This window comes from Protobothrops mucrosquamatus, unplaced genomic scaffold (genome assembly GCF_001527695.2).
Source record: "Protobothrops mucrosquamatus isolate PMUCROS unplaced genomic scaffold, P.Mucros_1.0 scaffold547, whole genome shotgun sequence".
NCBI lineage: Eukaryota > Metazoa > Chordata > Lepidosauria > Squamata > Viperidae > Protobothrops > Protobothrops mucrosquamatus.
Window position 1 is genome coordinate 963,305 of NW_015386851.1, and position 27,731 is coordinate 991,035.

Genomic DNA, 27,731 nt, shown 5'->3' on the forward strand with positions numbered 1-27,731 from the left:
CTCCCTTCTCTTTTGCACTGTAAAAGCACCAGAATGTCCGACAAGCTGCCGTACAAAGTTGGTAAGTAGTTAATTCTCCTATTCTTTCTTTTTCGTGCCACAAGCGGCCCCCGGAGGAGGCCTGATAGAGGCAGTTCTGTTTCCTTTCTGAACACAGTATAGAGGTTTATTGCAACAAAAACAACAACAAAAAAAAGAACAAGCAATGGCTAAGGACTCGGATTTTTCTCGGAAACATTTAGCAAAGGAACACGCGATGCCTCCTTTTTTTTCTTCTGTGCCTTAGGCTCTTTTTGAAACTGAAAGAGGAGCTATTTTATACACCTTAAAAGGATCTTGAAAGGATGATACATCATGCTTTCTTCCGGAGGAGGATTTAAATGCAACCGATTGTCCTTAACTGAAAATTGATCTGAAAATTAAAGGAGAGAGCCTCGCTAGTGCTGCCTGTATAATGTTGGAAGGCTTATGGGTTTTTTTTTCTGCAGTCAAAATGGATTTCGGATTGACTGCTAGATCGTTTTTATGCAATATCTGAGCAAACGCCATGTGGCTCCGGAGGGAAAAAGGGGCTTTGGGAAATGTAGTTCTTCTTACTGCTCGCCAGCAGGACGATATTGGAGTCTTGTAATTGAAATTACTACATTTCCCGTCATGCTTCTGATGACCATGCTGTCAAGGAACCGCTGCCTTCTGGCTCCTAAATCCATTCACGATGTATAGTAATTATTTCTACAAAAGAAAGGGCTGTTATTTGAAATTCAATCCGGAATAAGAAATATCTTTTTTAAAAGACACGTTGTTTCTCCAGCTGCATAAAATTAAATGTTATACAGAATCAAGACTTACTAACTTTTCACATTCTAAAAGAATTGTGATTATAATGGAAGCATTTGTGGGCAAGCATAAGGTAGACTGTCTATGGAGATTTTCAGTTATGGCTGTTGTCCCTAAGGTTTAGAATCCGAGCTTTTTTCACTATTGCAATATTATTTTGCTGAATTTGGACCCTCTTCTGAGGACCTTAAGCATTCCATAGACAATGTAAGAATACCTTAATGAAGTAATTGGAGATTTGCCATTCCTTTTAAGAGATCAGAATTAGAAAGTGCAATTATGTATATATACTGGACAACGTGGGGAAATCTTTAGGCCAGCTCCACCAGTGTATTGAACTGTAGCTTCCATAGGTCATTCCATAGGTCATAGCCTTTGGTCATTTACAACCTGTGAACATCCACAGAATGCCATGTTTGATAAAGCTAATCTGAACTTCTGTGTCTGAGAGCATACAAATCAGTGTTGTCAATTCCAAAAGGTTATTTTGTATCAGAAGATCCTGATATTTCCTAAGGCAATTTAGATATCTTAACAAAGGACTCGACTGTTCGTTGGGTAAAACTCTTCTTTCTCTCCTTTTGTCCTTTCAACACATAACTTCTCTGAAGTCAGACGTGTATGTACACGCAATCACTTAAGTTTTGTTCTAGGGTAAAGTTGACTAAAGTCAATTATTTATTACATGCTTTGCATCAGCATTTTTTTTTTTTGCTTCTCTATCATTTCAACATTTTTATATGCTTTGCCTGGAGCAATATCTGTTCCCTCTCTTGTGTTTATTTCCAGTTAAACATCTATTATTTAACTGAATAGGTCTCCAGTCTTAGGATATTTGTGTTCTCTTTTGTGTTTGAATCCCCCAAATGGCCACTATTAGAAGTCCCCTAACAGTAAAGTACAGCAAATGCAGAATAACAGAACAGAATAACAGAGTTGGAAGGGACCTTGGAGGTCTTCTAGTCCAATCCTCTGCTCAAGCAGGAGACCCTATATCATTTAAAAGTCTCCAGTGATGGAATACCCACAAGATCTGAAGGCAAGCCATTCCACTGGTTTATGGTTCTCACTGTCAAATTTTTCGTTAGTTCTAGGTTGCTTTTCTCTTTGTTCAGTTTGCATCCATTGCTTCTTGTCTTGCCATTCTGGTGTTTTGGAAAATAAGTTGACTCCTTTGTGGCAGCCCCTCAAATATTGAAACACTATTATCATGTCACCCCCTAGTCCTTTTCTCTAGATTAGACATACCAACATTATTTAGATTAATGGATATTAGTGAAGCTTGCAAGAGGATCACAAAAGATTTTAACATTACCAACTGCTGTTATAAGGTGTTTTTTTTTAAAAAAAGAAAATTGCAAGTGGTATTAAATGTATATTAGCTGTTCTTGCTCTTCTTGTTTCCAAGACTTGTACAGTGTTTCTCAACTATGCAACTTTAAGACATGGACTTCAACTACCAGAATTCCCCAACCAACACTGTATTTTCTTGGTATTGGACTATTGTTGTTGCTTCTTGTTTAGATTTTTATTCACCATTTTCAGATAATTCAAGGCAGCAAACATCTTCGAGACCGCCTCCTGCCACAGACTACCCCCCACCGACCTGTACGCTCTCACAGAGTGGGTCTCCTCAGGGTGCCGTCAGCCAGACAGTGCCGGCTGGCGACCCCAAGGGGGAGGGCCTTCTCTGTGGGAGCCCCCACCCTCTGGAACGAACTGCCCCCAGAGATCAGGGTGATCCCTGATCTCCCTTCCTTCCGNGACGTGGTTGTTCCAGCTAGCGGGACTGGCCTGAGGGATTTTAAAGGGGTTTTAATTACTTTTAATTGGACATATTTAAATATTTCGTTTTAATTAAATTTTAATTAGGTATAATATGTATATATGTTAGTATTTTATTCAATTGTCAGCCGCCCTGAGTCCGTAAGGAGAAGGGCGGGATATAAATGCAATTAATAAAAAAAAAAAAATATTCTTTCAATTTTTCCCAATGTTGTGATGATTTGTGCTGAGAGTGATTGGCCCAAAGTTACCAGTCAGTTTTTCATGCCTAAGGTGTGATTAGATTTCATTGTCTCCTAGTTTCTTAAGTACTGATGTAGTATACAAAACTTTGAGAATCATCTTTATGATTTTATTTTTGCTAAATCTAAGTAAACTGATGGCTCCTCATGAATGTTCTTTTCATTAGGGTATAAAAGTGATTTGCTGCTTTCATAATCCAACTAATCTAGAAATCCTGAAGCAAGATGGCAGAAAAGAAATCTTTGCAATTTCCATTGCTTTTGTTATAATTTGTCTGTTTAAATATTAGAAGTTTATGAATTGATGAAATCAATTTGAGCCATGGTACTTTAGGGAAAAAATACACTGAGAAGCATATCTTAATTGTTTTTCTGAGTCTGGATAAAGATTTATCAAGGCCAATATTGTTTTTTTTTTATAATAGAGAGGCAGATGTTTGTAAGCAAATAACTGCTTTCTGAACACTGTTTTATCTTTTGAAGATGGAGTTATTGCTCTAGAAAGAAGTTTCCTATATTTTTTAAAAAAATGGTTGATGTAATATAGACCCAAGTGCTTGATAAATGACAGTTATATAGAGTTTGTATGATAATTCTGGTGGTGGGGAATTCCCCTCTAGTTCTTGAAAGGCTGATGAATGACCTTAGTATTTTTTTTAATTCAGCCACTCCATAAAATACTTGCACATTGACAGTTATTCTAAGAACACTTAAATTCAAAGACTTTAAATTCTTGAAGATTATAATTCCTTCTTGTCAATTTTTTTTCCATTCAGTTGTGTCCAATTCTCTGATACTGCCTGGACAAGACGTTCTCCAGTTTTCTTGGCAAGGTTTTTCCGAAGTGTTTTGCTATTGCCTCCTTCCTAGGGCTGAGAGGGATTGACTGGCCCTAGGTCATTCAGCTTATTTTGTAGCTAACACAAAACTACAGCTCACAATCTCCTAGTTTCTAACTTGATGCCTACTACGTCAAATTAGTGCTCTTGTCAATAGTATTTGTTTAAATGTTAAACTAGCAAATGCTTTTACTTTAGCACATGAGACTCCTGTTTCCTTTCTTAACATTTTATTCTGGAAGTTTGGAAAAGACTGGACCATAGTTTTATGAATGCTGTATTTAAATTTCTATTATTTCCTTAACCGGCAGCTGACATCAGCCTTGCTGAATGGGGACGCAAGGCTCTGGACATTGCTGAAAATGAGATGCCGGGGTTGATGAAGATGCGTGAGATGTACAGTCCCACAAAACCACTGAAAGGAGCTCGAATTGCTGGTTGCTTACACATGACTGTGCAGACTGCAGTTCTTATTGAGACGCTGATAGCTCTGGGGGCAGAGGTAAAGCTGCATTTGAGTTAAGCTGCACTCACCTGAATGGTTGTGATATATTAGGATGACACCAGATGGGCTATGTATGGCTATTTAACACTGTCAGTTGATAGAAGTAGTTAAAAGCAACACAGTATTGGGAACGTTTAATTGTTTACTTATATTTATCTCAAAACTTTGGGGACTACAGTATTTCTCCAGGCCATACTGAACATTTCACTACATGATAGTTATAGTTTATACTAGTCTTTCCATTCTAATCTTGTAAAGATGCTACAGTTACAGTGTGTTTACATGAACCTATTCATTGTGGCTTGTAAATAATTTGGCATATCATGTTGTGCAAACTCAATTAAGTTTTAATCTATAAAACATGGTTGATAAAATTATGGCTTAGTGCTTCATAATAATTATAGCTGGTTAGGCATGATGTACTGATGGCTGTAGATGACTCTGCATCCTATTTGTATTCTGGCACTAATGAAAAGGATTATATCCTTTTATATCCACATGGTATACTGGGATTTGTTTGCATCTGTAAACCCAACAGTTATGACTTAACATTGTGCATGGACCCAGACTATTATTTGCTCATCTGAAAATATAGTTGGAATACTGATCCCCTGCATGCAAATTAGTTTGAACAGCAACTTCCTTAATCCCGGATTGATACTGCTGAGTTTTGCAAAACTGTAGTTTGTTGAATAAGTACAATGGGTTGTTTTTTTGTGCCAAACTATAAAGCTGAAATGAGCTTGCAGCAGAACCAAAGAAACAATGGCATTCTTTAAAACAGTATCTGACCTAGCTGCAAACTAGCCATCTATAACGTTTCATTACAATGTAATGATTAAATTGTTATGAAAAAAGAGCTATCACAAATTTTGATTGAAGCTAGAAAAAGAAACTTAAGTAAGCAGTCACTTCAAGATCCATTAACATTCTGACTTTCAGTTACTGAATTTTGGAAAGCTTTTAGTTTAACCTGGTACAAAGTTTTGAATTCTGACTCAGCTTTCATTGGGAAATAATTCATCTCCCGATTTTTCAAACTATTTGCTTTTAAAGCATTCCTCGTCCCATTAAATTCTGTGAAAGTAGTAAGCTTTGGAGATTTCTTCATTCTATATACCGTAGTTATTAAATATAGTGCTGATGGCATTTTGAATTATTTTTCAGGTCCAGTGGTCCAGTTGCAATATTTTTTCCACACAAGATCATGCTGCTGCAGCTATTGCCAAAACTGGAATTCCTGGTAATGCTTTGCATTGTTAACAGTTATGCTCTGACCTTTTTTAGTCTTGTGAGTGTAAAATAAAATAGGGGAGAACAGGACAAAAATATTGGGGATTCCTAGGAAGAAAGTTATTCTGTGCTATCAGGGTAACCTTTTTCCTAGTGAATAAAAGACTAGAATGTTGCTTTATCATTAATAAAAAACTAAATGAAAATAAAAATCTGGTACTGTGGAAGACTTTAATCAGAAAGCTTTTGATCTTGAAATAGGCAGATATGTGATCTTGATGATTCTGTACTATTTGTATCATACTGGATTCAGTATTTTGAAAAAAGGTTACATTTCCTTTTTCAAAATATTGGATCCAGTATAATGAGTCTTCTCACTTCTAAGTGAACTCAATGCAGAAGAATGCCTACAGCTCACCTTATATTGTTGGTTTGCTTGTTATAGACTAATGAATCTTAAATTATTTCACAATATTTAAGAATATCTTGGACTTTCTTCATATTTCATTTATAAAATGTTTATATATTTAAATCTTTTTTTTTACAAAACCATGGAGCCACATTTTTCCTTAAAACACTTAGGAGGCAACTATGCTTATTATGTAGCTAATTCCTCTGGGGGATACACTGACATATACATTGATTAGCAATTTGATTGGAGGAAGGAAATTGAAAATTGTGGGATTTTGATAGCTTTTATTAAAAAAAACCCTATTAAATATATATTGGCTTGAGAGCAAGGAAATGTGAGTAATCTGCTTCTCTCTCTCTCTCTCTTCACATTTGCTCACAAATGCACTTTTCCTATCATCTGTTGATATTCCCCAGCCAGCAGGACCTTGCTGACAATTCTGGGAATTTCAACATTTGAAGAGTAACCAGTTTGAAGAAGGCTGATCTAGCCATTAATCTTTACTTTGAGTTAATAAAGCTAAGTTACTCTACAAAAGTGTTCTTGCCTTTTCACTGATGCCTTTGTAATATTTACATTTACACTGCATTTTTTTTTTGCCTTTCTCTGAGAGGCTTATAGGTCAGTGTCTTAGATTATATGAGAAACAGATGAACTCTGATCCCAATCTTTATAGGGGGATAATTAGTTTTCTACACAGAATATGTTTTATTGACCCAAGGAAAATGTTTATATTAGGATAGCATTTCCTGTCTTTAAGCTCTGAAACTTAACTCAATTGGTTATAATAGCGCTGCTGGAGAAATTATAAGCCCTATGATTTATGTTTGATTTGGGTCTAGTGTATGCCTGGAAAGGAGAAACAGATGAAGAATATATATGGTGTATTGAACAGACCCTCTACTTCAAGGATGGACAACCTCTGAACATGATTCTTGATGATGGTGGAGACCTCACCAGCTTGGTTCACACTAAATATCCTCAGCTCCTGACAGGTAATTGTGTAGTCTTCCAAAACACTGATAATTCTCTAATATATTGTATATTCAAAGTCACTGGGAAAGAAGTAATAGTTTCATTTTTAAAGGGATGGCAGGATAGGCAAAACTCATGGTCACCCAAAACAGTGCATTTTACTGTACTTGTATGGCAAGTATGTTGTAAGCCCCAATTGACTTTAGCATTTAGTAAAGGAGGATTTATTTGCATTAAACTTTTCCCCCCAGTAATGCTCTGCAACCTTCAGTAAGGCAGAATGACCACCTTAGATGTGAAGATTGATTTGGACTCTTTTCCCAAGTTGCCCCCTTATTCTCATTTAGTGCACAAACTAAATGGAAGGCATCAGGTTACCCAGCCTTGATTACCCTTCATATGAGGGAAACATTGATCAGTTTGGGGTATTATGGATATATGCTTTTGTGTAACATGTCCCTGTATTTTTACTTTATATTAACAAAAAATTATTTAAAAAATGAAATAAAAATCCCTCCTTTGGTAAATATCTAAATTTTCCCAAGAAGCTGGATAAACCTACTTAAGTATTCATACTCTATAAATGAGATGTACATTTTAATTTTGAGGCCTTTTAAAGTTGTTACGATTGTTCCATTTTTTTAAAAAAACCTGACCTATATGGTAGCATGGTTAGCATGAATATGAAATTCCATAAGTTTTAAATGAAATTGATTTTATAAATAGGAGTCATTTTCTGTTCCTTTCTCTGTGTAATTTTCTTAGTATTTACAGTGCTATGCTCAGATTTTTTTGCAGCTGCAGTAACAATGTGGCTTCAACTTTAGAATATATTTAGACCAGTCGTCCCCAGGCTGCTGGGCTATTTGAAACCAGGCCGCAGAAGTGGCAGGTGAGCATGCGTGCATCCCCATTTGCATGAGCAGTGGGCAAGCGTGCACATATGCTCCATTTGCACAAGTGGCAGGCTTGTATGCCCACTGCTCATACAAATGGAGCTGCGCGCACACGCCGGCTGCTTGCGCAGAACCATCCCCTCCCCCCCCTGGTCCGGAAAGCTAAAAATTTTGGGGAACTCTGTATTAGATAACCCTGTTGGGTCATGATTTCTGAGTGGGCAAAAAAGCAGCGTGAGTGGGAGTAATTTCCTATTTCCTGCCAGCTTCCTCATTGAGTTTCCTTATGGAAAGCTGGCAGGGAGCATCAGAAATCTGCCCAGCCCAGCAGGCAGGTAAGTGGCTGAGACTGGCTGGGAAACTCATGTTGAAACCCCATGAGAACTGAAGAAGCTTCTCTTAGAAGAGAAGTGAAACATTTTCAAAGGGGAAGAAAAAAAAACAAAATCCAGTTGTCTTTTAGAAAAAGCACCTTTGGGATCAACATGATCTGGATAATTGAGAATCTCCATAGACATTCTGTCATGGTGAAAATGAAGATCATGTGATCGCACTGAAGCAGCCACAACTTTCTCAAATTTCATTCCTTTGGGAGTTACGGTTCCTGGTTTTTGTACAAATTCTGTAAGCTATCCATTTGAGGCACAAACATTGTTGTCCTGTGATACAGCATTTCACCTAGTTAAAAATCCTGATAATGACAATTTTTGTAGTATATAGAACTTTTTTGTATTAATTAGTGTATTGCCAGATTAATCTACAGTAGTAAGAAGAAATGTCATATATTTATTGTTTATAGACTGAATATGTTCCACAGTTGCAACAAATACACAACAAACTTTTTGGAACATAGTCAAACCAAAAAACCAACACTATCCTTTTAATTTCAAAGATCCCCTTGAAAGTTTTTCCCTGTTTTTTAATCCTCTAAATCTTAAATTGTTCAGGAATATCCCAGGTTCTGTTGTTATGAATTACATGATAAAGTGGAAAATTTAAGAAAAGACAGAAAATGTTTCGGTGGCTGCTCTGCTGATATTTTCTTGGACTCTATGTACTAGATTAGGAATTTGAATAGAATATATAAAACGTCAATAAAACCCTGGAACTTGAGGAGGAGCATTTTGAACATGGCTGCCAAAATAATGTTGTTTTTTTAAAACAAATTGTTCAGAAGAACGTGCACTTCTGTGATAGCACAGTGTGGTTCTGCCTCGTTATGTTTTGTTGCTTGAAAGGCACATTCACTTAATAGTTAATGCAGTGTTTCTGGCTTCCTGTTCACATCTTCCCTATTCATTTTTGTTTAGCTTTGCATTCTGTTTTTCCAATAAACAAATGGCATTCAAGATAATATAAAATAGTAAAGTAATTAATCCCACAAATGAAAATCTTGTACAATGGATGAGAAAGTGCCCAGATCTATCTTCTTTAGCTAAGCAGCTAAAGCTTGCTTACACATCAAAACCAACCTAAATAAAAATAATGTCACCTTCCAGTGAGAAAGATAAAATAATCAGTGCTTTTGGTTTTTACATAATTTACCAACCTGTTTCACAGAATGTAAAATATATAACACTCCCAAATTCAGATAATTCAAATCAGTTATTAGGGGCAGATTGCTTTGGGGTTTTTTTGTGAAGAAAAATGACTTGGATGAGAGCTCATCTTCTTAGCATTCCTAGATGTGATGGTAGGTTTAATTTCAAGAATGGTATCTGTTTGCATGGCAGAATCAGCCATATAGGCAGTATCAATTTCTCTTAATTGAACTTTGAAGACATGTAAAAACAGCTTAGTACTATAATGCCTTTATCCCCTCAACAAATAGGTATTCACTTATAGCTTTGAAACTATGCCTGTCAAGAACAGGATTGTCTTTCAGGATCAGAACTCAAGGCTTTATCATCAACATCTACAAATAGTCTTTGATTTATACTAAAATTGAGCTCAGAATTATTGTTGTAAATTGTGATCATTAAGCAGGTTACCATATGACTATGCTTGGTTTTATGACCCTTTTTGAACTGGTTGTTAAGCAAACACCACAATTGTTAAACAAACCTATTTTATGTAGTGGGCTATTTTTGCAAGAAACTGGAAGTAAACATCGGGAACAGGCCAAATGGTTCATGATCATATAACCATGGGACATTGCAAATAACCATATAAATGAGCTGGTTGCTAAATACCCAAAATGAGATCATGTGACCAGAGGAGGGTAGGGCCATCATAACTAACACCAAGCTGACAGGAATAGCCAACACTCCAGAAGACAGGCTTAAGATACAGAAGGATTTTGACAGACTTTGACATTGGGCGCTATCTAACAAAATGAAATTCAATGGTGAAAAAAGTAAGGTTGTACATTTAGGCAAGAAAAACCAAATGCACAGGTATAGTATAAGGGATACCTTGCTCAATAGTAGCAAATGTGAGAGGGATCTTGGAATCCTAATGGACAATCACTTAAATATGAGCCAGCAGTGTGCTGCAGCTGCCAAAAAAGCCAACACAGTGCTAGGCTGCATTAACGGAGGGATAGAATCAAGATCACGTTAATCTCACCCAGATTAACTCCCAACTCTGGAAGTTTTAAGAACAGATTGGACAGCCATTTGTCTGAAATGGTGTAGGGTTTCCTGCCTGAGCAGGGGTTGGACTAGAAGACCTCCAAGGTCCCTTCCAACATCATCATCATCATCATCATCATCATTATTATTATTATTATTATTTCAAAATCAGGTTACAAGTAGCTTTTGAGAGTGTCTATTGTAATTTTGAGTGATCATTAAGCAACTGGTCAAAAGTCAGTAGTAGTTCCAGCATAATACAAATCTACACTGTTTCAAGTGGCAATCCACCTAATTAGCAAACTGCATATATAAATATATTGCAGTTAGTAAGGATGGTAAATAGATACCATAAATATTGGAAAAACAAGAATTAATTTACAAACTTGAAGAAGGCTGTTTTCTAGTGCAGTAGTGATACAGTTAACCTGCAATGCAGGTTAAGCCTCCAATATCCTGTTCATTATTTTTAACAGCAGACAATGATAAGGAAGCAAACTAAGACCTTCGAACATTGGTTCTTATAGTGCAAAAATCCTGCTGGTTTAACAGGTCCATCAATATTACCCAGGCATTATTCCATCATGCTACATTATATAATTAGTTTCTAGGCTCGTAATCATTTAAGCAAAAATGAGAGCAATTTTCAGTCAGTGCTGCCCTTGACATTTTGGTAATATGGAAGGGGTTACATAAAATAGGCAGGTTCAAGACTAACTGTAATTTAAATGACAGTTAATTAAACATAAATCAACAAAGTGCAATTAATATGGTCACTTATGTATGCTATATATAGTTATATGCTATAACTATATCTATCTATCTATCTATCTATCTATCTATCTATCTATCTATCTATCTATCTATCTATCTATCTATCTATAGATATAGATATATATTGTTATGTAGAAACCAAAATTGTAGAAGTACAGAAGCTTTCGTGGACAAAGGAGAAGGTAGAATTACTAGTAGATAGGTTCTGTAAGGATTTCTTTAGCTGTAATGGTAGGTTATAAATTTTAATACATAAAATTGCAAATGCAACAGTGGTCTATTAAAACTACACACTAAAAGGATAATTAGTAATTGAGATATAAAGTTATGCAAACAAGATTTTGTAAAATGCCCACTAGAGGGAGGCCATGCACTTTCTACTCTATCAAGCTATTGTCCTACTCATTCATTCTTAATATTAACAAACAATATGTTGCAAAGACTATTTACTCATCAGTTATATTTCAGGAGAGATAGAGGGCAGAATTGTCTATTGTACATCCAGAAGTAATGTTCTTTCTTTTTGATGTACTTTTTTGATGTTTTGATTGTTTTGTGTTTTTTGTCTTGTGTTTTCTTTTTTGTATTCTTTGGGATTTTTTGTTTGGAGTTTTGTATTTTGACTTTGTCTTGAATAAAATATATAAAGAAAAAAAATAAAGTAAAACAATAAATGTTATGTCACCTTCAGTTAGGCCAAATACTGTTCTCAATTCTTGTTATTATAACATATCCACTGCAGATGAAGTTACAATAAAATATGTAATAGCTACAGTGGTGGGACATATCTATATTTCTAAAACCAAAGGAAAATGGAAACCATACCTCGCTGAAAGACATATTTATTGCTTGCCTAATCACTGTTTGCAAAGCAGTTCCCTCCATTACTGGTGGGAAGCTTTCTTGTTAAATGGGACTTATACACTTTCTTTCCCACTCTTCCCCACCCGTAACCATGCAATTGTCAGATGTTACATCAACATCTGTCCATGTAACTCTTGTACCCCATATTAAATTTGATAAATGTATGTATTTCTGTGAGGATGCAAGCCTTGCAATACAGGTAATCCTCAACATACAATAGTTCATTCAGTGACCGCTTGAAGTTACAACAGCACTAAAAAAGGTGACTGATGACTGTTTTTCACATTTATGACTGTTGTGACATCACCATGGTCATTGCCACGATCAAAATTCAGACACCTGGCAACTAACTCGTATTTATGAAAATTGCAGTGATCTGCGATCATGTGATTACCTTTTGCAATCTTCTGACAAGCAAAGTCAATGGGTAAGCCAGATTCACTTAACAACTGTGTTACTAATTTAACAACTGCCATGATTTACTTAACAACTGTGGCATAAAAGGTGATAAAATGTTTGTCATAAGTCGAGGACTACCTCTGGTCAGTTATGCAACTTTCAGATGATTTTGGCCACAATGTGGACTTCTAAATGTAGTCTTAGCGTGCAAAGGGATGCTGCTTCAGCAGTGCATCCATGAATCATGATTGAATCCCTCCATAAAACAGAACTGAGTTCCAACATTAACAGTTTGAAGTAAACATAAGATTATTTTATATCAGCTATTTGATATTCAGGTGATGTTCCTAACAGCTTCACGATTTCTGAGAATGTTATATTGTTGTTTGTCACTGAGAGAAGATCCTTCTTCCTGGGTTAACCTTGAAGCCCTTCTTGACCATACATATTGTTTTCTTCTGCCCATGCACTGGACATTAATTCTGAAGTCTTCACTGTTTAAAAAGTTTACACTGAAAGGAAATAAATAGATGGTCAAAAAGTAAGTTATATTCCTTTTTATGTGCAAAAGATGGTTATGTCTGTCAATTACTATCTAAGATTTCCTACCGTAAGAAGTAGTGCAGTAAATTATGTTGGATTTTTCCTTGCAGGAATCAAAGGAATATCTGAGGAGACGACCACTGGCGTCCATACTCTTTACAAAATGCATGCCAATGGAACCCTGAAGTTGCCAGCTATTAATGTTAATGACTCTGTCACTAAGGTAACAACCAGTATTCTTGTGTTCTGCCTTTTTCCTTTCTTAGCTGGCAATTTACTGTTTCTTCATATTTTACATGAAGATCTTGTTTCCTTATCCCCCTTTATGTGTGTATGACTACTTCCTGCTGAAGCATCTAAACAGGGAATGATGTCTACTTGGCATCAAAATTAAAATGTTATGGGCCTTTCTTGCATTTGGAAATGCTTAAAAACTACAAAATGTTCTCTGCCATCCTTTTGTCAATAAATTGCCCATGTAGAATGGTCTTTTCTTTTATATTTTATATTTTTATTGGATTCTAATAATATTGTTATTATTAATATTTTTATTACATTATCCATGTGCAAAATGGCAGATGGACTTGTAAAAGGTACTTAAGGATTGCATCATCTGTGCTAAATGCTTGCAGCTGCTGCTTCTCCTGCAAGTGATCTGTGGGTAGTATAAGTACCCTGCAAAATAATTGAGAAATTGCCATGAGCAGTAGATGCAAATTGCTCGCAATGATCTCTCCATTGCACCACTGGATACTAGTGCTGCTTGCACATTGTCTGCAGCTTACTCCAGTTGCAACAAATAAACTGCAAGCAGCAACAGCATCCAGTGCAGCCACTTGGGATGGTCTCTCTCATCAAGACTGAAAGATAAGTGTACAGTGGAGAAGCCAGCATGAGCCATATAGCAGAAAATGGAGCAACACCCTTCACCAGCAGTATATCAGTCTCCCCAATGAAGATAGTTTACATTTTGGAATGTGAAAACTATACTTCACTGCTGAATGAGATAAAGGGCAACTACATGTAGTGCAATTATGTAGATAATTGCTTGTGGGAGGAAGAGAATGACCATTGACCCCAGAACCTAGCCCACAATTCCCATAGTTATAGGCTTGTTTTGTTAACCACATTGGAATAGAGTGTCCATGAGCAACAAGAGCCGCCCAGGAGATGTTTAATAATCTCTGTTTTCTTTCCAGTAGAATTTAGTTTCATACAATAATAAATAACAGCTGTTTTTTAATTTGCTCTTACATGCAATTCTAAAGAATGTTCAGTTCTCTTCAATGCTGTTTTCTTTCCTAGAGTAAATTTGACAACCTCTATGGCTGCCGAGAATCCCTCATTGATGGAATAAAGCGTGCCACTGATGTCATGATTGCAGGGAAAGTGGCTGTTGTAGCAGGCTATGGTGATGTTGGCAAAGGCTGTGCTCAAGCCTTGAGAAATTTTGGTGCTAGAGTCATCATCACAGAAATTGACCCCATCAATGCACTGCAAGCTGCTATGGAAGGTGAGAAGCAACTTGGTTATGTTAGAAGGTGGTATTACCTTGGTTATGTAATAATTTGGTAGCTGTACATTGACTGTAATCTGATACTGCATTCCTTTTCTGGCATCCTGTATTTGGCTAGAAAAACTGATCCAAGCCACTATTATACTGTCAGAAAAACCTCCCTTTAGCCACATGATTGCCATTATATTCAGTATGCAATGCCCTGGAGCTGACTTGTTCTTTTTTTCTCTCTCTCTCTCCTTGTATGATGGAGCAATTGGAGAAGAAATTAGAAGAGAATAAGCAGGCATGCAATTTGCTGGTGCCAGCAGCTGCCACCAAACTCAGTAAGCAGGCGTATTCCCCAGATTTAACAATTGCTGATAAGAAAGAAAAAAACATATGAATATTGGACACTGTGGTACCTGGAGATATCACAATAACAGAAAGAAGTAGGGAAAATTATTTAGTGCAAAGATCTGCAAATAGAAGTGGAATAACTGTAGCAAAAGAAAGCAAAGATAGTACCAATAGTACTAGGTATCTTGGGTGCAATTCCAAAACATCTGAAGCCCTAGTTAAAAACCATTAGCATTGACAAAATCACCGTCAGTCAATTGCAAAATGCAGCTTTACTCAGAGTAGCTTATATCTTGCAACAATATGTTTAACACCATCAAACAACATCTGCCTATCCCAGGTCTTTGGAAAGGACTCGATAGGTACATAAAAATGCCAAATTCAGTGTAAACAACCAGCTGACAGTACAATCAACTATAATAATAAAAAATTTGTCATAGCATTGGTACTGTCCTTGCTTTCTTTTGCTACTTCTATTTACAGGTCTTTGCACTAAATATTTTTCTCTACTTCTTTCTGTTATTGTGGCTGCTTATTCTCTTCTAATCCCTGGCTTTTCTGTAGCACAGCATCCTATTAGAGAAATGATTGGTAGCCATCTGCCAAAGCTGGGTGATACTGGGCAGAGTGAGAGATAGCTCTGAAGCCACTTGCCAAGTCCTGGCCCCATCATACTCTCCTCCTTTTAGTCAAACTTTTCTTCACATCAAAGCAGCTGTCAATGCTGCTAACATCGGATGTTATTGCTTTGACAACAGATGGAAATGCATTCATTTTTCTCTTTCGCTTTTAGGGCTGATTGATGCTGGGAGGGGGGATGTGGATGAGAGTCTAGTTAGTCATAACAACAATTTCAAGTGTGGGAATTCAAGGTTACTGAGCCCAGAGCTGATAACGATTTGGGGGCTGGAGAGTTGTGGAGAGAGCCCGCGTTTCAAGCTAATTGGGGAATGTGATTTATGACTGTTAGTTGGAGGAGCGAATTGTGCTTTTCTACTGTGTGCCAAGGGGAGGGGAATTCAGTTTTTGGCTTCAATTATGTAGTGCCGATATTATGCTTCTCGAATAAAAGATTCTTTAAAGTAAACAATGCCTCGAAGTTCTTTTGAAGAGTTTCATCTGTCGGAACCATGACAGCAGCAACCACTATGAGGGCTCCATATTTTTGCCAAGGCTAATTAACTTTCCCCTGCAGTTTCCACCCTGCACTACCTAAGCCAGCCTTCCCTTTTCAGATGCACTGGGGTGGAGTCTCCAGACATGTGCAACTGGGAATGAAGGACATGATGGGAAGATGGGTCTCTTTGCAGGCCAGAACTGATAGGCACCTTTCCAAGGCAAAATGGATGCCTGCCCTTTCCTCCTTACCATCCAAATAACCTTTGACCTCTGCCCAACTCTGTAAAACAAGAGAGAGGAAACACTATCGTGCCTCTCTCTCCTGCCTGTATAGATGCCCCTATTGATGTCCAAGTGATTCCTGTGCTTCCCTGTCTTCCTCCACCCTTATGCCAACTGCAACCTTTCTTCCCTCATGCCCACTCCAGAAAGGAAGGGTCCTGCCAAGTGATTTTTTTTGTAGGCAGTCTCCTCCCCTAACAGAGTAGAGAAATTGGAGATGAAGGTATTAGAAGAGAGTACACTAAGCAGACACGTGACTGTTGACACTGGCACATTGCTTTCAATATGATTACTGTCTTTTAATCCCTCTCTCCAAAATGAATGCAAACATTAATTGCCTTTCCAGCATTGGAGTGAGCATTCCAAAGGCTATGGTGGTTAGGAGGTAAACAAAAACTAAAGGTGTGAAACTGATTATTTTTGCCTGTTTTGAGCCAGAAAGCAAAATTGCAGTGATTTCCCACTTAGTGACTGCTTCAGTCAGTTACTTAGTGGTTGCTAAATGAGGACTATCTTTATTGTGGCTGAAAATAGATAAAGCAATATACCTGTATATATTCCTGCTTAAGCTTCTTGTAGGAATAGAAAGAACCATATGAATTAATAAGAGTTTTTAATGCTGTATTCACAAGCTTTGCTTGTTTGGTGATGGTCCATCAAAATCCACTAATGATGCATAACAAATATATTTTAAAATTATAATTTCACACATTACATAAGGAAGATTGAATCTTTATTAGCTTTATGATGCTTTATATTTTTAGAGGTATGGCTAAACTTTTTAAATGCATGCTTTTGGCTATAACACAAGAAACATTTTTCTTTTTATATATTTTCAGGTTATGAAGTTACAACAATGGAAGAAGCCTGCAAAGAAGGCAACATCTTTGTTACTACAACTGGATGTTCAGATATTGTACAGGGGAGGTATTTATCGCTTTAGTTATGCCTGGTGTGGCTCCATGTAGTATTAAACAGAAATGCAGAAAATTGTGGAAATTGAATTACTGACATACTTTCTTTGATGGTTTAATCTTATTCTCAGTGCTATTTACTCCCAATACAAATCTTTAGATGTTAGTTGATGAATTTTGAGAGTCAAACTTCTGAAACCGATTTCTATCATTCTGCACAAAGGTAGTCTTTGTTTAGTGACCATTTGCAGTTATGACAGTGATTAAAAATCCTTGCATTACAGCCTTTGCAGGTGTGTAAAGTAATGCTGAAGTAAGATCATAAGCACATTTGCAGTTTTACTTAGTGATTGCTTTGCTTAAAACCAAGTTGCCAGTACCTAACTGTGGTTCTTAAACAAGGACTACCTGTGTATTTAAATATGGATTTGTTTATAAACTTTGTTTCCTCTGTCATAGCTTAGAGTTGAGACACTCACACAGATGTTTGCAACAATTAACTAATGGTAGAGACATCCATCATGCTAACTTTGGTAGAGTATCTTATTGCCACACATCTGGCAACCTTCAAAGTCCAGTTTCTTGGGTGTCTGCCTAGTTAGTGTCCATGAAAAATATTTCTCTGTTTTATTTCAGGCATTTTGAACAAATGAAAGATGATTCCATTGTGTGCAATATTGGGCACTTTGATGTGGAAATTGACGTGAAATGGCTGAATCAAAATGCTATGAAGATTGTAAATATCAAACCCCAGGTTAGTACATCTAATTCTACTTCCTATTTTTAAGCTACCCAGAAAGGTATATGTGTTAATAGCCATGACAGAGTGTAGAGAGGTTGAGAAAAGAATGAATGAGAACATAGAACAGCTTACATCATAAATGGTGACTTAATCCTGGTGGAAAGAGTAATTTTAAAGCATTCAAAGAGACTCCATCTTAATGAACACATTGTAAATAAACCTAGGAAACTCTTTTTGCAGTGATGTTGCTACCTAGTCAGGTAATGAAATCTCTGCAAGCAAACAACCAAGCTCAGTGAGCTCCACAGTTTAACCCTGAGCTAAACAGATTCTCTTCTATTGGATCCTGTTGCAGCTTCTAAGATTCTATATTTAGCCAAGGCTAGCATGAAAATTATTGTACTGAAATCTGGCTTATTCTTGCTTCCCCGAGCTTGGCCCAGCTATGTGGGGTTTGACACTAATGGGTTACTGTGCTGTGATTGAAAATTCTGGTTCCCAGGCATCACAAAACATCAAATCAATTCAATTTTTTTGGGCAAAGTGATCTAACCTTATAAAAATCTAACTTAGTTGCATCACAGCCAGTTGAGGATACATCTTTTGCTAGTTTGATCTGTCTAAAACCCATTTGGCACAAGTTCATTTTGTTGCTGTCACTGCTTGGTGTTGTTTTGTGTTCTTCTAGTGAAATCTCCTAGCCAGGGTTGCCATCTCCTGCTGTGGTGAACACTTCTATGTATCATATGACAAATCTACATTTCCACCTTGTCCTTCTGAATTATATTGAATTACTGTTTTTCATTTATTCATTGGTAATTGGAAACCTGGTGTCTTTCAGAAACACGTGCTTTAATATTACTTTTTTTTTTTTGAATGAAAACATTTTCCAGAGCAGTTTTGAAACATTTCAGGTGTTAAGATAATGAATTCAATAGGAGCACATCAAAAACATTTCTTATCCCTTCATGTGGTCTAGTTTTAAAGCTCTCTCCATTTTCCCTAAAATTCCTGAACATCTTATGCAAGGAAGATGTCCCATAAAAAATCCTGCGATTAAAGGAAAGTATGATTTTGATAAGAACCAGCACCATGGCTTTCCTAAGGAAAATGTTATTCTGTTAAGATTTGTTCTTTGAGCTTTATTTCAAGGTGCTTTCTCATCAGAAATAACCTTTTACAAGTTTTTTTTCCACTTTGGTGTTTTGAAGCAAATACATTTATAGTTGTCTTTTTACTTGGAATCAAGTACATCTCCCCTGCTATTTGATATTAAGCAGATATCCAAGATAAAGTCTGATAATTCTGTCCTGTATCTCAGCAGTTATGAGTGATTTGGCCAGTTCTTAACCATAGTGTGTTTCATTATAAGGCCACAGACAGTAATTTTATAATGAACATATTAATTTGATAGTATTTAGTTATATAATTTCTTTGCATCTTTCATAAATATCCTAAAGTGAGATACAATCTGATGAAAATTTGAGAAGAACTTTAAAACGTCAATACAATAAATTTCTAAACAATATTAAAAACCTTAATTCTAAAAGCTCTGTTTTTACGTGATTACGTGAATATTAATTGCTTTGAAAACTGGTCCTGTAAGAGGAACTTTGCTATAACTTTATCATGTCCTGATGAAATAGCAGCATTCATTTCTGAAATTCATGATGCTATATCCCAACCTTCCCAATGTAGTGCTTTCTAGATGGATGGGATAATTCCAAGTTTCTATCCTATAGGTTGGGAATTGTAGGTTAGGCAATGCATTGTGGAAGTTGTTGGTTAGTTGCTTACACAGAATAGGGTAGTATTAAACATAAACATTATTATGCAAAGTGATAGTCTTTACTGTGCATTCTTGACAAGACCTATCTCTGCAGGTCTCTTGTTATAGAAATCGTCAAACTTTTTATTATGAGATCCCTAGTATATTAAAATAGTACAGATCTGGACAAAGAATTTAAACAGATGCATTTTTAAAAGTGTTTTTTAGGTTACTGGTAATAACATTCCTAGACCTCAATAAATTCTCCCTTACTGTAGAATTTACTACATTAGATTAAGTGTCATCTACAACATTAGACTAAGATTTCAGAGACACATAACTGCAGGTTTATCTCATTGAAGTTATAAAAGTGGGCTCAGCAGCGCCTGCATTTTCTGCATCGCATGAGAAAAGCACATTGTCCTTCCTCTGTCCTGACCACTTTCTACAGGGGGACAATCGAGAGCATCCTGTCACACAGCATCACAGTCTGGTTTGGAAGAATCACTGCTTCAGACAGGAAGGCAGTGCAGAGAGTGGTGAGGATGGCCAAAAAGATCATTGGCAGTTCCCTCTCTTCCATCCAGGACATAGCATAGAAGCGTTGCTTGAGCAGGGTCCGTAAGATTATCTGGGACACTATACATCCTCTTCACTACCTGTTTTCCTTGTTACCTTCTGGGAGGAGGCTTCGTGGTATCCGTAGCAGAACATCGAGATTCAGCCATAGTTTCATTCCATACAGCATTAACCTTGCGAACTCTCAAGCTTCCTCCTCCCGTTATATATTCAAGATGGACAGTATTTAATATTTATTTGTTATGTATATGTAGGGGTGTGGGTCTATACCAGGGGTAGGCAACCTTGGCTCTTTTATGACTCGTGGACTTCAACTCCTGGCTCAGGCATTCTGGGAGTTGAAGTCCACGAGTCATAAAAGAGCCAAGGTTGCCTACCCCTGGTCTATACATACGTTGTACATAGTATGTTTAGATGTATGTCATGTATGTGTTTCACTTTGAGAGCGGGCAACTAAATTTCATTTTTGATGTGTGCCGTTGTGCCCACAGTAAAAAAAATATGACAATAAAGCTTATCTTATCTTATCTTATCTTATATAAAACCTGTGGAGAGCTGTTGCATCTTCACCTGAATAAACAGTTGGTTTATGTGGTTTTTCCCCCCAGCTTTTGGCTATGAAAATCTGATTTCATATTTTTAATGTGAAAGTTTAACATGCTTTAAGCCCACTTAGCAAGAACATTTGTTACTTCAACTAATTCTAAACAATGCATATTTTAGCTACTTTAAAACAATTGCATATTTTTATTTAGCTACCATCTGTTTCCAATAGGATAAATTATAACTCAGAAATGAGCAATATATTTTGTCTTCTGTTCAATTTGATTAAATACTTTCCCACAGAATACTCATACAGTATATAGTTACAGTGCCGCATCATGAGAAAATAATTTCCCTGTTCTTCACAACTCATTCAGCATTCATTTTTGGAAATTTTAATTCATTTCAGTCTGCCATGCCATCTGTTTATAATTTTGCATTTTTTTCTTAAAATATCTATTTAAATATAAGCATTGCTTTTCAGAATAGATCATTTGTTCTATACTATTTCCTTCATCTGTTCCTTTCCCCAAATTCACATTTCTGCATTTCATCTTTTAGCAAACACACAACTGCAAAATGCACATTATGTTTTATGTTAAACCCCCATTATTTTCATATTGGCCTGTTGGCTCATTGCTTAGAAATGAATAGAATTTCAAGGAATATCTTAAATTGGTCAGATGAAATGATAGTAATCAAATTCTATTACAGAGTTAAACTTGCCTATAACACATTATTGGGTTATGCCAAGAAATAGAAGTTCCTGTAGAGGAATAAACTAAAAACTGTGATCTGATGAAATGTATAGCCAAAGGTTTCATCCCTTTATACTAAACATAGTATTGCCCCGAGTTCTGTTAGTGGATATAAGCTAATATGTAAATATGTGTGGGTTTGGAAGTAATGCTTCCTAACAAAAAAATGGTTTTGTTATGTAACCATCTCTGCTGAGTTCTGGCTCCCCCACCTTTAAGAGCTCTCTTTTTCCACCAGAATTTGCTAATTTATTTTCTGCAGAAATTTTATTTTTTTATTGTTGGCTTTCTCCCAAACTGCCATATGGAAAAACTCAAGTATTTAAATAAAATTACATATGTGGGGATGTTACTGCGGGCTTCCCATTGATACAGTTTTGATATAGCAGAATGTCTTCCAAAAATACTTTTTATTTTATTTATTTTATTTTTTTCATCTCAAATTCATTCTGGGTGGGTAACTGTTAAAAATAAAAAGATTGAAAAAAACAGAAAAACTTAAAGAGCAGTTGGAGTAAAAACAGACTTATCAGTCAGACGTTAACATATAACCATTGTATGGATGCACCCTTCCCTCCCCACCAGTGAAAGACCCAAGTCTGAAAGGCCAATAAAGTCAAGGACAATCAGATCTCCCAGAGGGCCAATTTTTTTCTTCTGTTCACTCAGGTCCCAGCATCACAACAGAAAAGCCTCTCTTCCAGGACCCCACTAGGTTAGGTACCATTCCTTGGAGCGTGCCTCTTCTGTCAAATCTAATGAGATGGGTAGACATAATCAGAGAGAAGCGATCTCTCAAATAATCTGGCCCCATGCCAGGAAGAGCTTTACAGGTTCCAATCAAGATCTTGTGTTTTAACGTCTACATTTAATTAGGCATAAATAGAATTCCTTGGTAGACCAGTCTAAGACTTTCCTTGCTATCTGAGTGTCTCTAGAAATGATTGGATGTTGTGGTGTATTTCATTACTGCGAATAGGCTTCTTTTGGCTTTATAATTCGCTGTAACTCAAGAGATATGGGTAAGGAAAGTCAAAAGGGTAAAATTTGGCAAGGTCAACATTTTCTATTTCAGCAAATTTACCAATTTCAAGGTTATGTGATATTTATTTTTCATATATTGATCTAAAGAAAGAGAGAAACTTAAAAATATATTGTAATTGCATATTATTTTATTGCTTCTTGCCCATCATTGTTTCCAATATTTCACTAAGAATATTTTTACTCATGTCAGAGATTTTAGATCCTTGAATATTCAAATTTATAGACTAGATTTTTTTCTACACATCAAATCCTGTTCATCTCATAGGAAAATTTTTGCATAGGAACATTTTCTGATTCAGAATTTTCTGGAAAGCTGATAGCTTTAAAATAATTTTGTGAAAAATGGACTTTGAGGAAAAATCTCCAGTGTAGGATGTATGTACATAGAAAAAGCTTTAGCTTCTTTTACTCAGACACTGTATTCAGCAATAAAAACACATAAATTGGTGATATCTATGAGTAGAACTATCAGGCAGCATCAGGACTATTTGTTAAGTTGCAATTCAAGAATTTATTGATGAAGCCTATGCACAAGAATTTAGTCAACTAAAGTTCAGTACTAAATTGCTGCCAGGTAAGGGTCAATGGAATTCAGGAGGGGTTGTATTTGGACCATTTGTGGCAGTGTAAAGATTCTAAGATGATGACATGCTTAACTCCGCCCCACAGCTCTGCCTGCTTTTCTTTACAAGAACTGAGAAGTTGTCCAAGAACTTAGCTGCCTTGATATGCTTAAGAGATGTATTTTTTATCTCACTGTTTTTAACATATTATTTTTTACAGGAAATGCAGTGAAAAAGATTATCAGGAGACTAAATGATAATTGCCTTTTCCTTGTTTTGCAAAATTCCTTATAAAGATTCAGTATATTAATTACTTCAATTGGCCACAAAAAATTTGTTGTGATGTTGCATCATTTGGAAGTCTAGTAATGCCTTTCTCCTTTCCTATTTTCATTCAGGTGGACCGTTACACACTGAAAAATGAACGTCATATTATACTTCTGGCAGAGGGCAGGCTGGTGAATTTGGGATGTGCCATGGGACATCCCAGTTTTGTTATGAGCAATTCTTTTACCAATCAGGTGTTGGCACAAATAGAGCTTTGGACAAATCCTGGTAAATATACTGTAGGAGTCCATTTTCTGCCAAAGAAGGTAAGTGTGTTCATTTTAAAAAAAGGAATAATATGTTTTAATTGAAATATATAATTTTTGGTATCCAAAATAAATGTGGGGAAGATAAGCCAACCTTATTTCCAGAACTTATTATATTCCGTAAAGCTACTGTCAATTATTGCTGGTCAATATATAGGATATGTAGGATAATCTGTCCCTAGTCTGGTGCTTCAGAGCTTCCATTAGTACTGGACACCATTATAATTGAGTCCATCCATCTTGCTGATAGTTGTTCTCTTGCATACCATCTTATCCAACATTATAGACTTCTTCAGAAAATCATCAAAATACTGTATTTTATTTATATTTTAAATATCTGTGGCAATGTTAGCATAAGTTGCTAACCCATAAGCTATAATACATAAACTATAATAGCTAAGCTAAACCAAATGTTGTTTTAGCATATTGTTTGAATCAGATAAATACGATGTTAAGCCATTATTTTATGGCTGCTTATTTTGATTTACCATGTTATGAGAATGCAGCATAAATTATGATTTATAGATTTGTAGTATTGTAGAAATTGTTCTGTACAAGCTTCTCAACATCTGGCTCACACAGGAAAATTAAAAGGCTGGATGTTCAATCTGGTTATATATTTAATTTGTGCACTTGATATATGCCTCTCTGGAACATAAAACACTGTATATACATTTTTATAGCTATTCTGAAATTTCATGCACTGAAGCATATTTCACATATGAATGACATTGCTCAAGGTTTCTTTTGAGGATATTCCAGGTATCTAAGTGTTCCCTTGTAAATCATAATGGAAAGATGGCTTATATCTTTCCTTGAGCTTCTGAGCAAAGTCATTTGCAACATGTTTCTGGCAAGTGCTTAGAATAGTTCTTCAGGGTCTTTAACTTGAACTGTGTTGTGCCATTTTTAATTCGATTAGGTTTCTCCTTAATTATGAAAATTATGGATGAATTCTTTTTTCTAGAGTGAGATGCCATTTAAACTTTTTTTAAAAAAAAATCAAATGGATTCAATTTCTCCCCAACACCAAAACAAAGAGTTATAAATTCAAAAAGATTGTACCTATGAGATTCTAACACAGTTTTTCTCAACCTTGACAATTTTAAGGCATGTGGACTTCAACTCCCAGAATTCCACAGCCAGCATTGCTGGCTGTGGAATTCTGGGAGTTGAAGTCCACATGCCTTAAAATTGTCAAGGTTGAGAAACACTGTAAATCTAACACTTTCCTGAACAAGGCTGTGATAATGGACTACTGGTAGACAATCAAACTATGGAACGTACAGTAAATCAGAGACTCTTCCATTAAGACCTAAATGTTTTAAGTGAACACAACAAAGTTGGGTTAATTCATGCTCATTTTCCATTGGCCTATATCAGTTTTTATATAATTTTCAGGAAAGGAGCTATGATGATATATTAGGCTGGATAACTTAAGAGGCATATTCAATTCTTCAGCCTAATTTTGGTAGCCCCAGAGCACATTGATATTGTGCTCTCCGTCCTTAAAAGCACTCCAGGTTTCCTTAAAAAAAGAGCAAAAAAAAAAAAAATAGAGGGGGGGGGAAATTCTCCTGTTCACTGCAGCAACAATATTTAATTATTGGCCTGCAGTGTTCAGAGGATGACATTTTAAAAAGGATGCCCAGACATGGAACACAGAGATAGATTGAGAGAATGTGGTAAAATCATCAAAGCAATATATTGGCATCAGCAGATTTTCTAAGTAATGAACTGTTCTCTCCCAGTATATACACCCAGCAGATACGCATATCCACCCAGGGGTGGTTTGCAAGAAGTTTTACTTAGGATTTAGCAAATTCAAGCAGCAGACAGAATGGGTGTGCAAACGCATGCTCCAATCTCTGTAGAGCAGTGGTTCTCAACCTTCCTAATGCCGCGACCCTTTAATACAGTTCCTCATGTTGTGGTGACCCCCAACCCCCCATCCAGCTGGCCAGGGAGGGGGGGGAAGGCCGTTCCGCTGGCTCCGCCCAGCCTGGTTGGAGAAGCGCCCAGGTGGGGAGAGGGAGGGGGAGAGAGAGAGAGAGAGAGAGAGAGAGAAAGAGAGCCAAGAGGAGGGCAAGAAGATAGAAGAGCGATGTCTCGGTTCCTAAGACCATCGGAAATATGTGTTTTCCGATGGTCTTAGGCGACCCCTGTGAAAGGGTTGTTCGACCCCAAAGGGGTCCCGACCCACAGGTTGAGAACCACTGCTGTAGAGCTTATCTGCAGTGAGTTCCAAATCATTACGATCATTAACTTGCTGATTGGGTATATTCCAGTTAGGGCTGGAAAAAGAACCCAGCCTGAGTCTTTAGTGCCTTGACAGCTTTAAGATGTGTGGACTCCAAGGCTGGCTGGGGAATTCTGGGAGTTGAAGTCCACCCATTGTAAAGCTGCTGAGGTTGAGAAACTCAGCTCCAGCATGTTTGCTGTCCATCTGTGTGGAAACATTGCTTGATGAAATGATTTGCACATATTTCTAGCATTCACATATTGCCCAGCTTCAGCTCCCTAATATCTTTTACAGTTGGACATCTGGAGCTATTCATTAGCATACAGACGGCTACATGTTTTCAGCCCATATCAAGATGCACCTTCCTATATTTGTAACTTTCCACATTTTTCTTTCAGCTGGATGAAGCAGTAGCTGCTGCTCATCTGGATAAACTCGGTGTGAAGTTAACCAAGCTGAATGATAAGCAGGCCAAGTACCTAGGACTATCCAAAGATGGCCCCTTCAAACAAGATCATTACAGATACTGAGCAGCTGGCAAAGCCCAACAGGCTCAAAATGCAAGTCCTGTACTGCGATTTGATCAACAGCCACATCACCTGTCATCTATACTTTCCTACATCTGCCTCTTGTCTTCTCCACCTCCAGCACATCTGCTCTTCCAAAGAAACTTCCAAGAGTCTTTCAAGCAGGTGTCTGATGCTTCAGCCAAGGAGTGATGATGCTGGAGAATCAAAATGTGCTTTGCAAATTCTCTTTTCTTCATGGCCTGGCCCTTTTGAATTTTTGAATATACTGATTAAAAATAAACTGGAGGGGGGCAGGGAGGAGGCTTCACATTAAGGCTTCAGGCTTGGGATATGAAATGATACACTTTAATTTAATTTTTGCATCCAGCCTCAGATGCCGGTTTGATCTGGCTGAAGAGGTAACGTGCATACATGCAAGCCGGGAAAATACTTCAGAAGGAAATGTCTGAAAGCAATTTATTTACTATGTAGTAAAACTGATTCTGAAAACCTGACTATGGGGAAGGGGAGCATTCAGTTCTCCAAAGAGGCCATCAGGAATTATCTGCTCAAGTCTGTTCTGTTCTTGTGTCTAAAACAATTTTATTAAACATCTGGAAAGTGGTCTTGCTTTCACTTTAATTATGTGGGTTAGGAAGACAGTTGCTGTTATTTTATCTAGTAATACCTAGATTGTGTAGCAATTTAAAGGCACATTTTGAAAATATGATTCTGGCACATTATGAGTCATTTATGAATATAACAGTTTATTTCTCAAAATAGTTACTACTTACTGTCCAGTGGCAGAGAGTTGTAGGTCCTCATCCTGTGGCAATGAGTTCCAAAAATTATATATTGAATGGAAATCTAAATATATTTTGGCAGTGATTTAGAGGAAGCACCAAAGGCCTATTATCTCTCCATCTGATTATTGGCAGTTAAAAATGTGGATAGATTCTGTTAAGACACAGTTCTTTTGATTTTTTTGAAATGCAGAGCTTAATGTATACTTTAATTGAAAGAATAATATCCATTGAATTCACACATTGTTCAAAAAGTGGAATAAAATAAAGTACTGAAATTGATAATCTAATACAGATTAAGAAATTAATCTAGTTGGGATTAAATATATTCATTTCTTGCTTGGAAGAAACATGTAAGAATTCTAATCTGGATAAAATTTATATATAATCATTAGATCCCTTTAACTTAATTAAGTTAAGTTAATATGCATTAGTGCTGGCATATAGAGTCCATTTACATAGGCAATACCCTATATCAGAGTTCTCATATTTGATCATAAACAGGTATATAAAATGACCTTAAAAACAAATTTTTCTTAA

At 36.6% G+C, this 27,731-nt stretch overlaps 1 protein-coding gene across 1 annotated transcript; it reads left to right on the forward strand.

The window, feature by feature from the left end:
* Window positions 1-27,458, forward strand: AHCY (adenosylhomocysteinase). The gene is made up of 10 exons (XM_015817006.1): window positions 1-61; window positions 4,015-4,205; window positions 5,376-5,451; window positions 6,696-6,848; window positions 12,988-13,100; window positions 14,183-14,390; window positions 16,973-17,060; window positions 17,684-17,801; window positions 23,443-23,637; window positions 26,278-27,458. Exons 1-10 carry the CDS (start codon window positions 34-36, stop codon window positions 26,407-26,409), a joined length of 1,302 nt encoding a protein of 433 aa, XP_015672492.1. The 5' UTR covers window positions 1-33; the 3' UTR covers window positions 26,410-27,458.
* The last annotated feature ends 273 nt before the right edge of the window (window positions 27,459-27,731 follow it).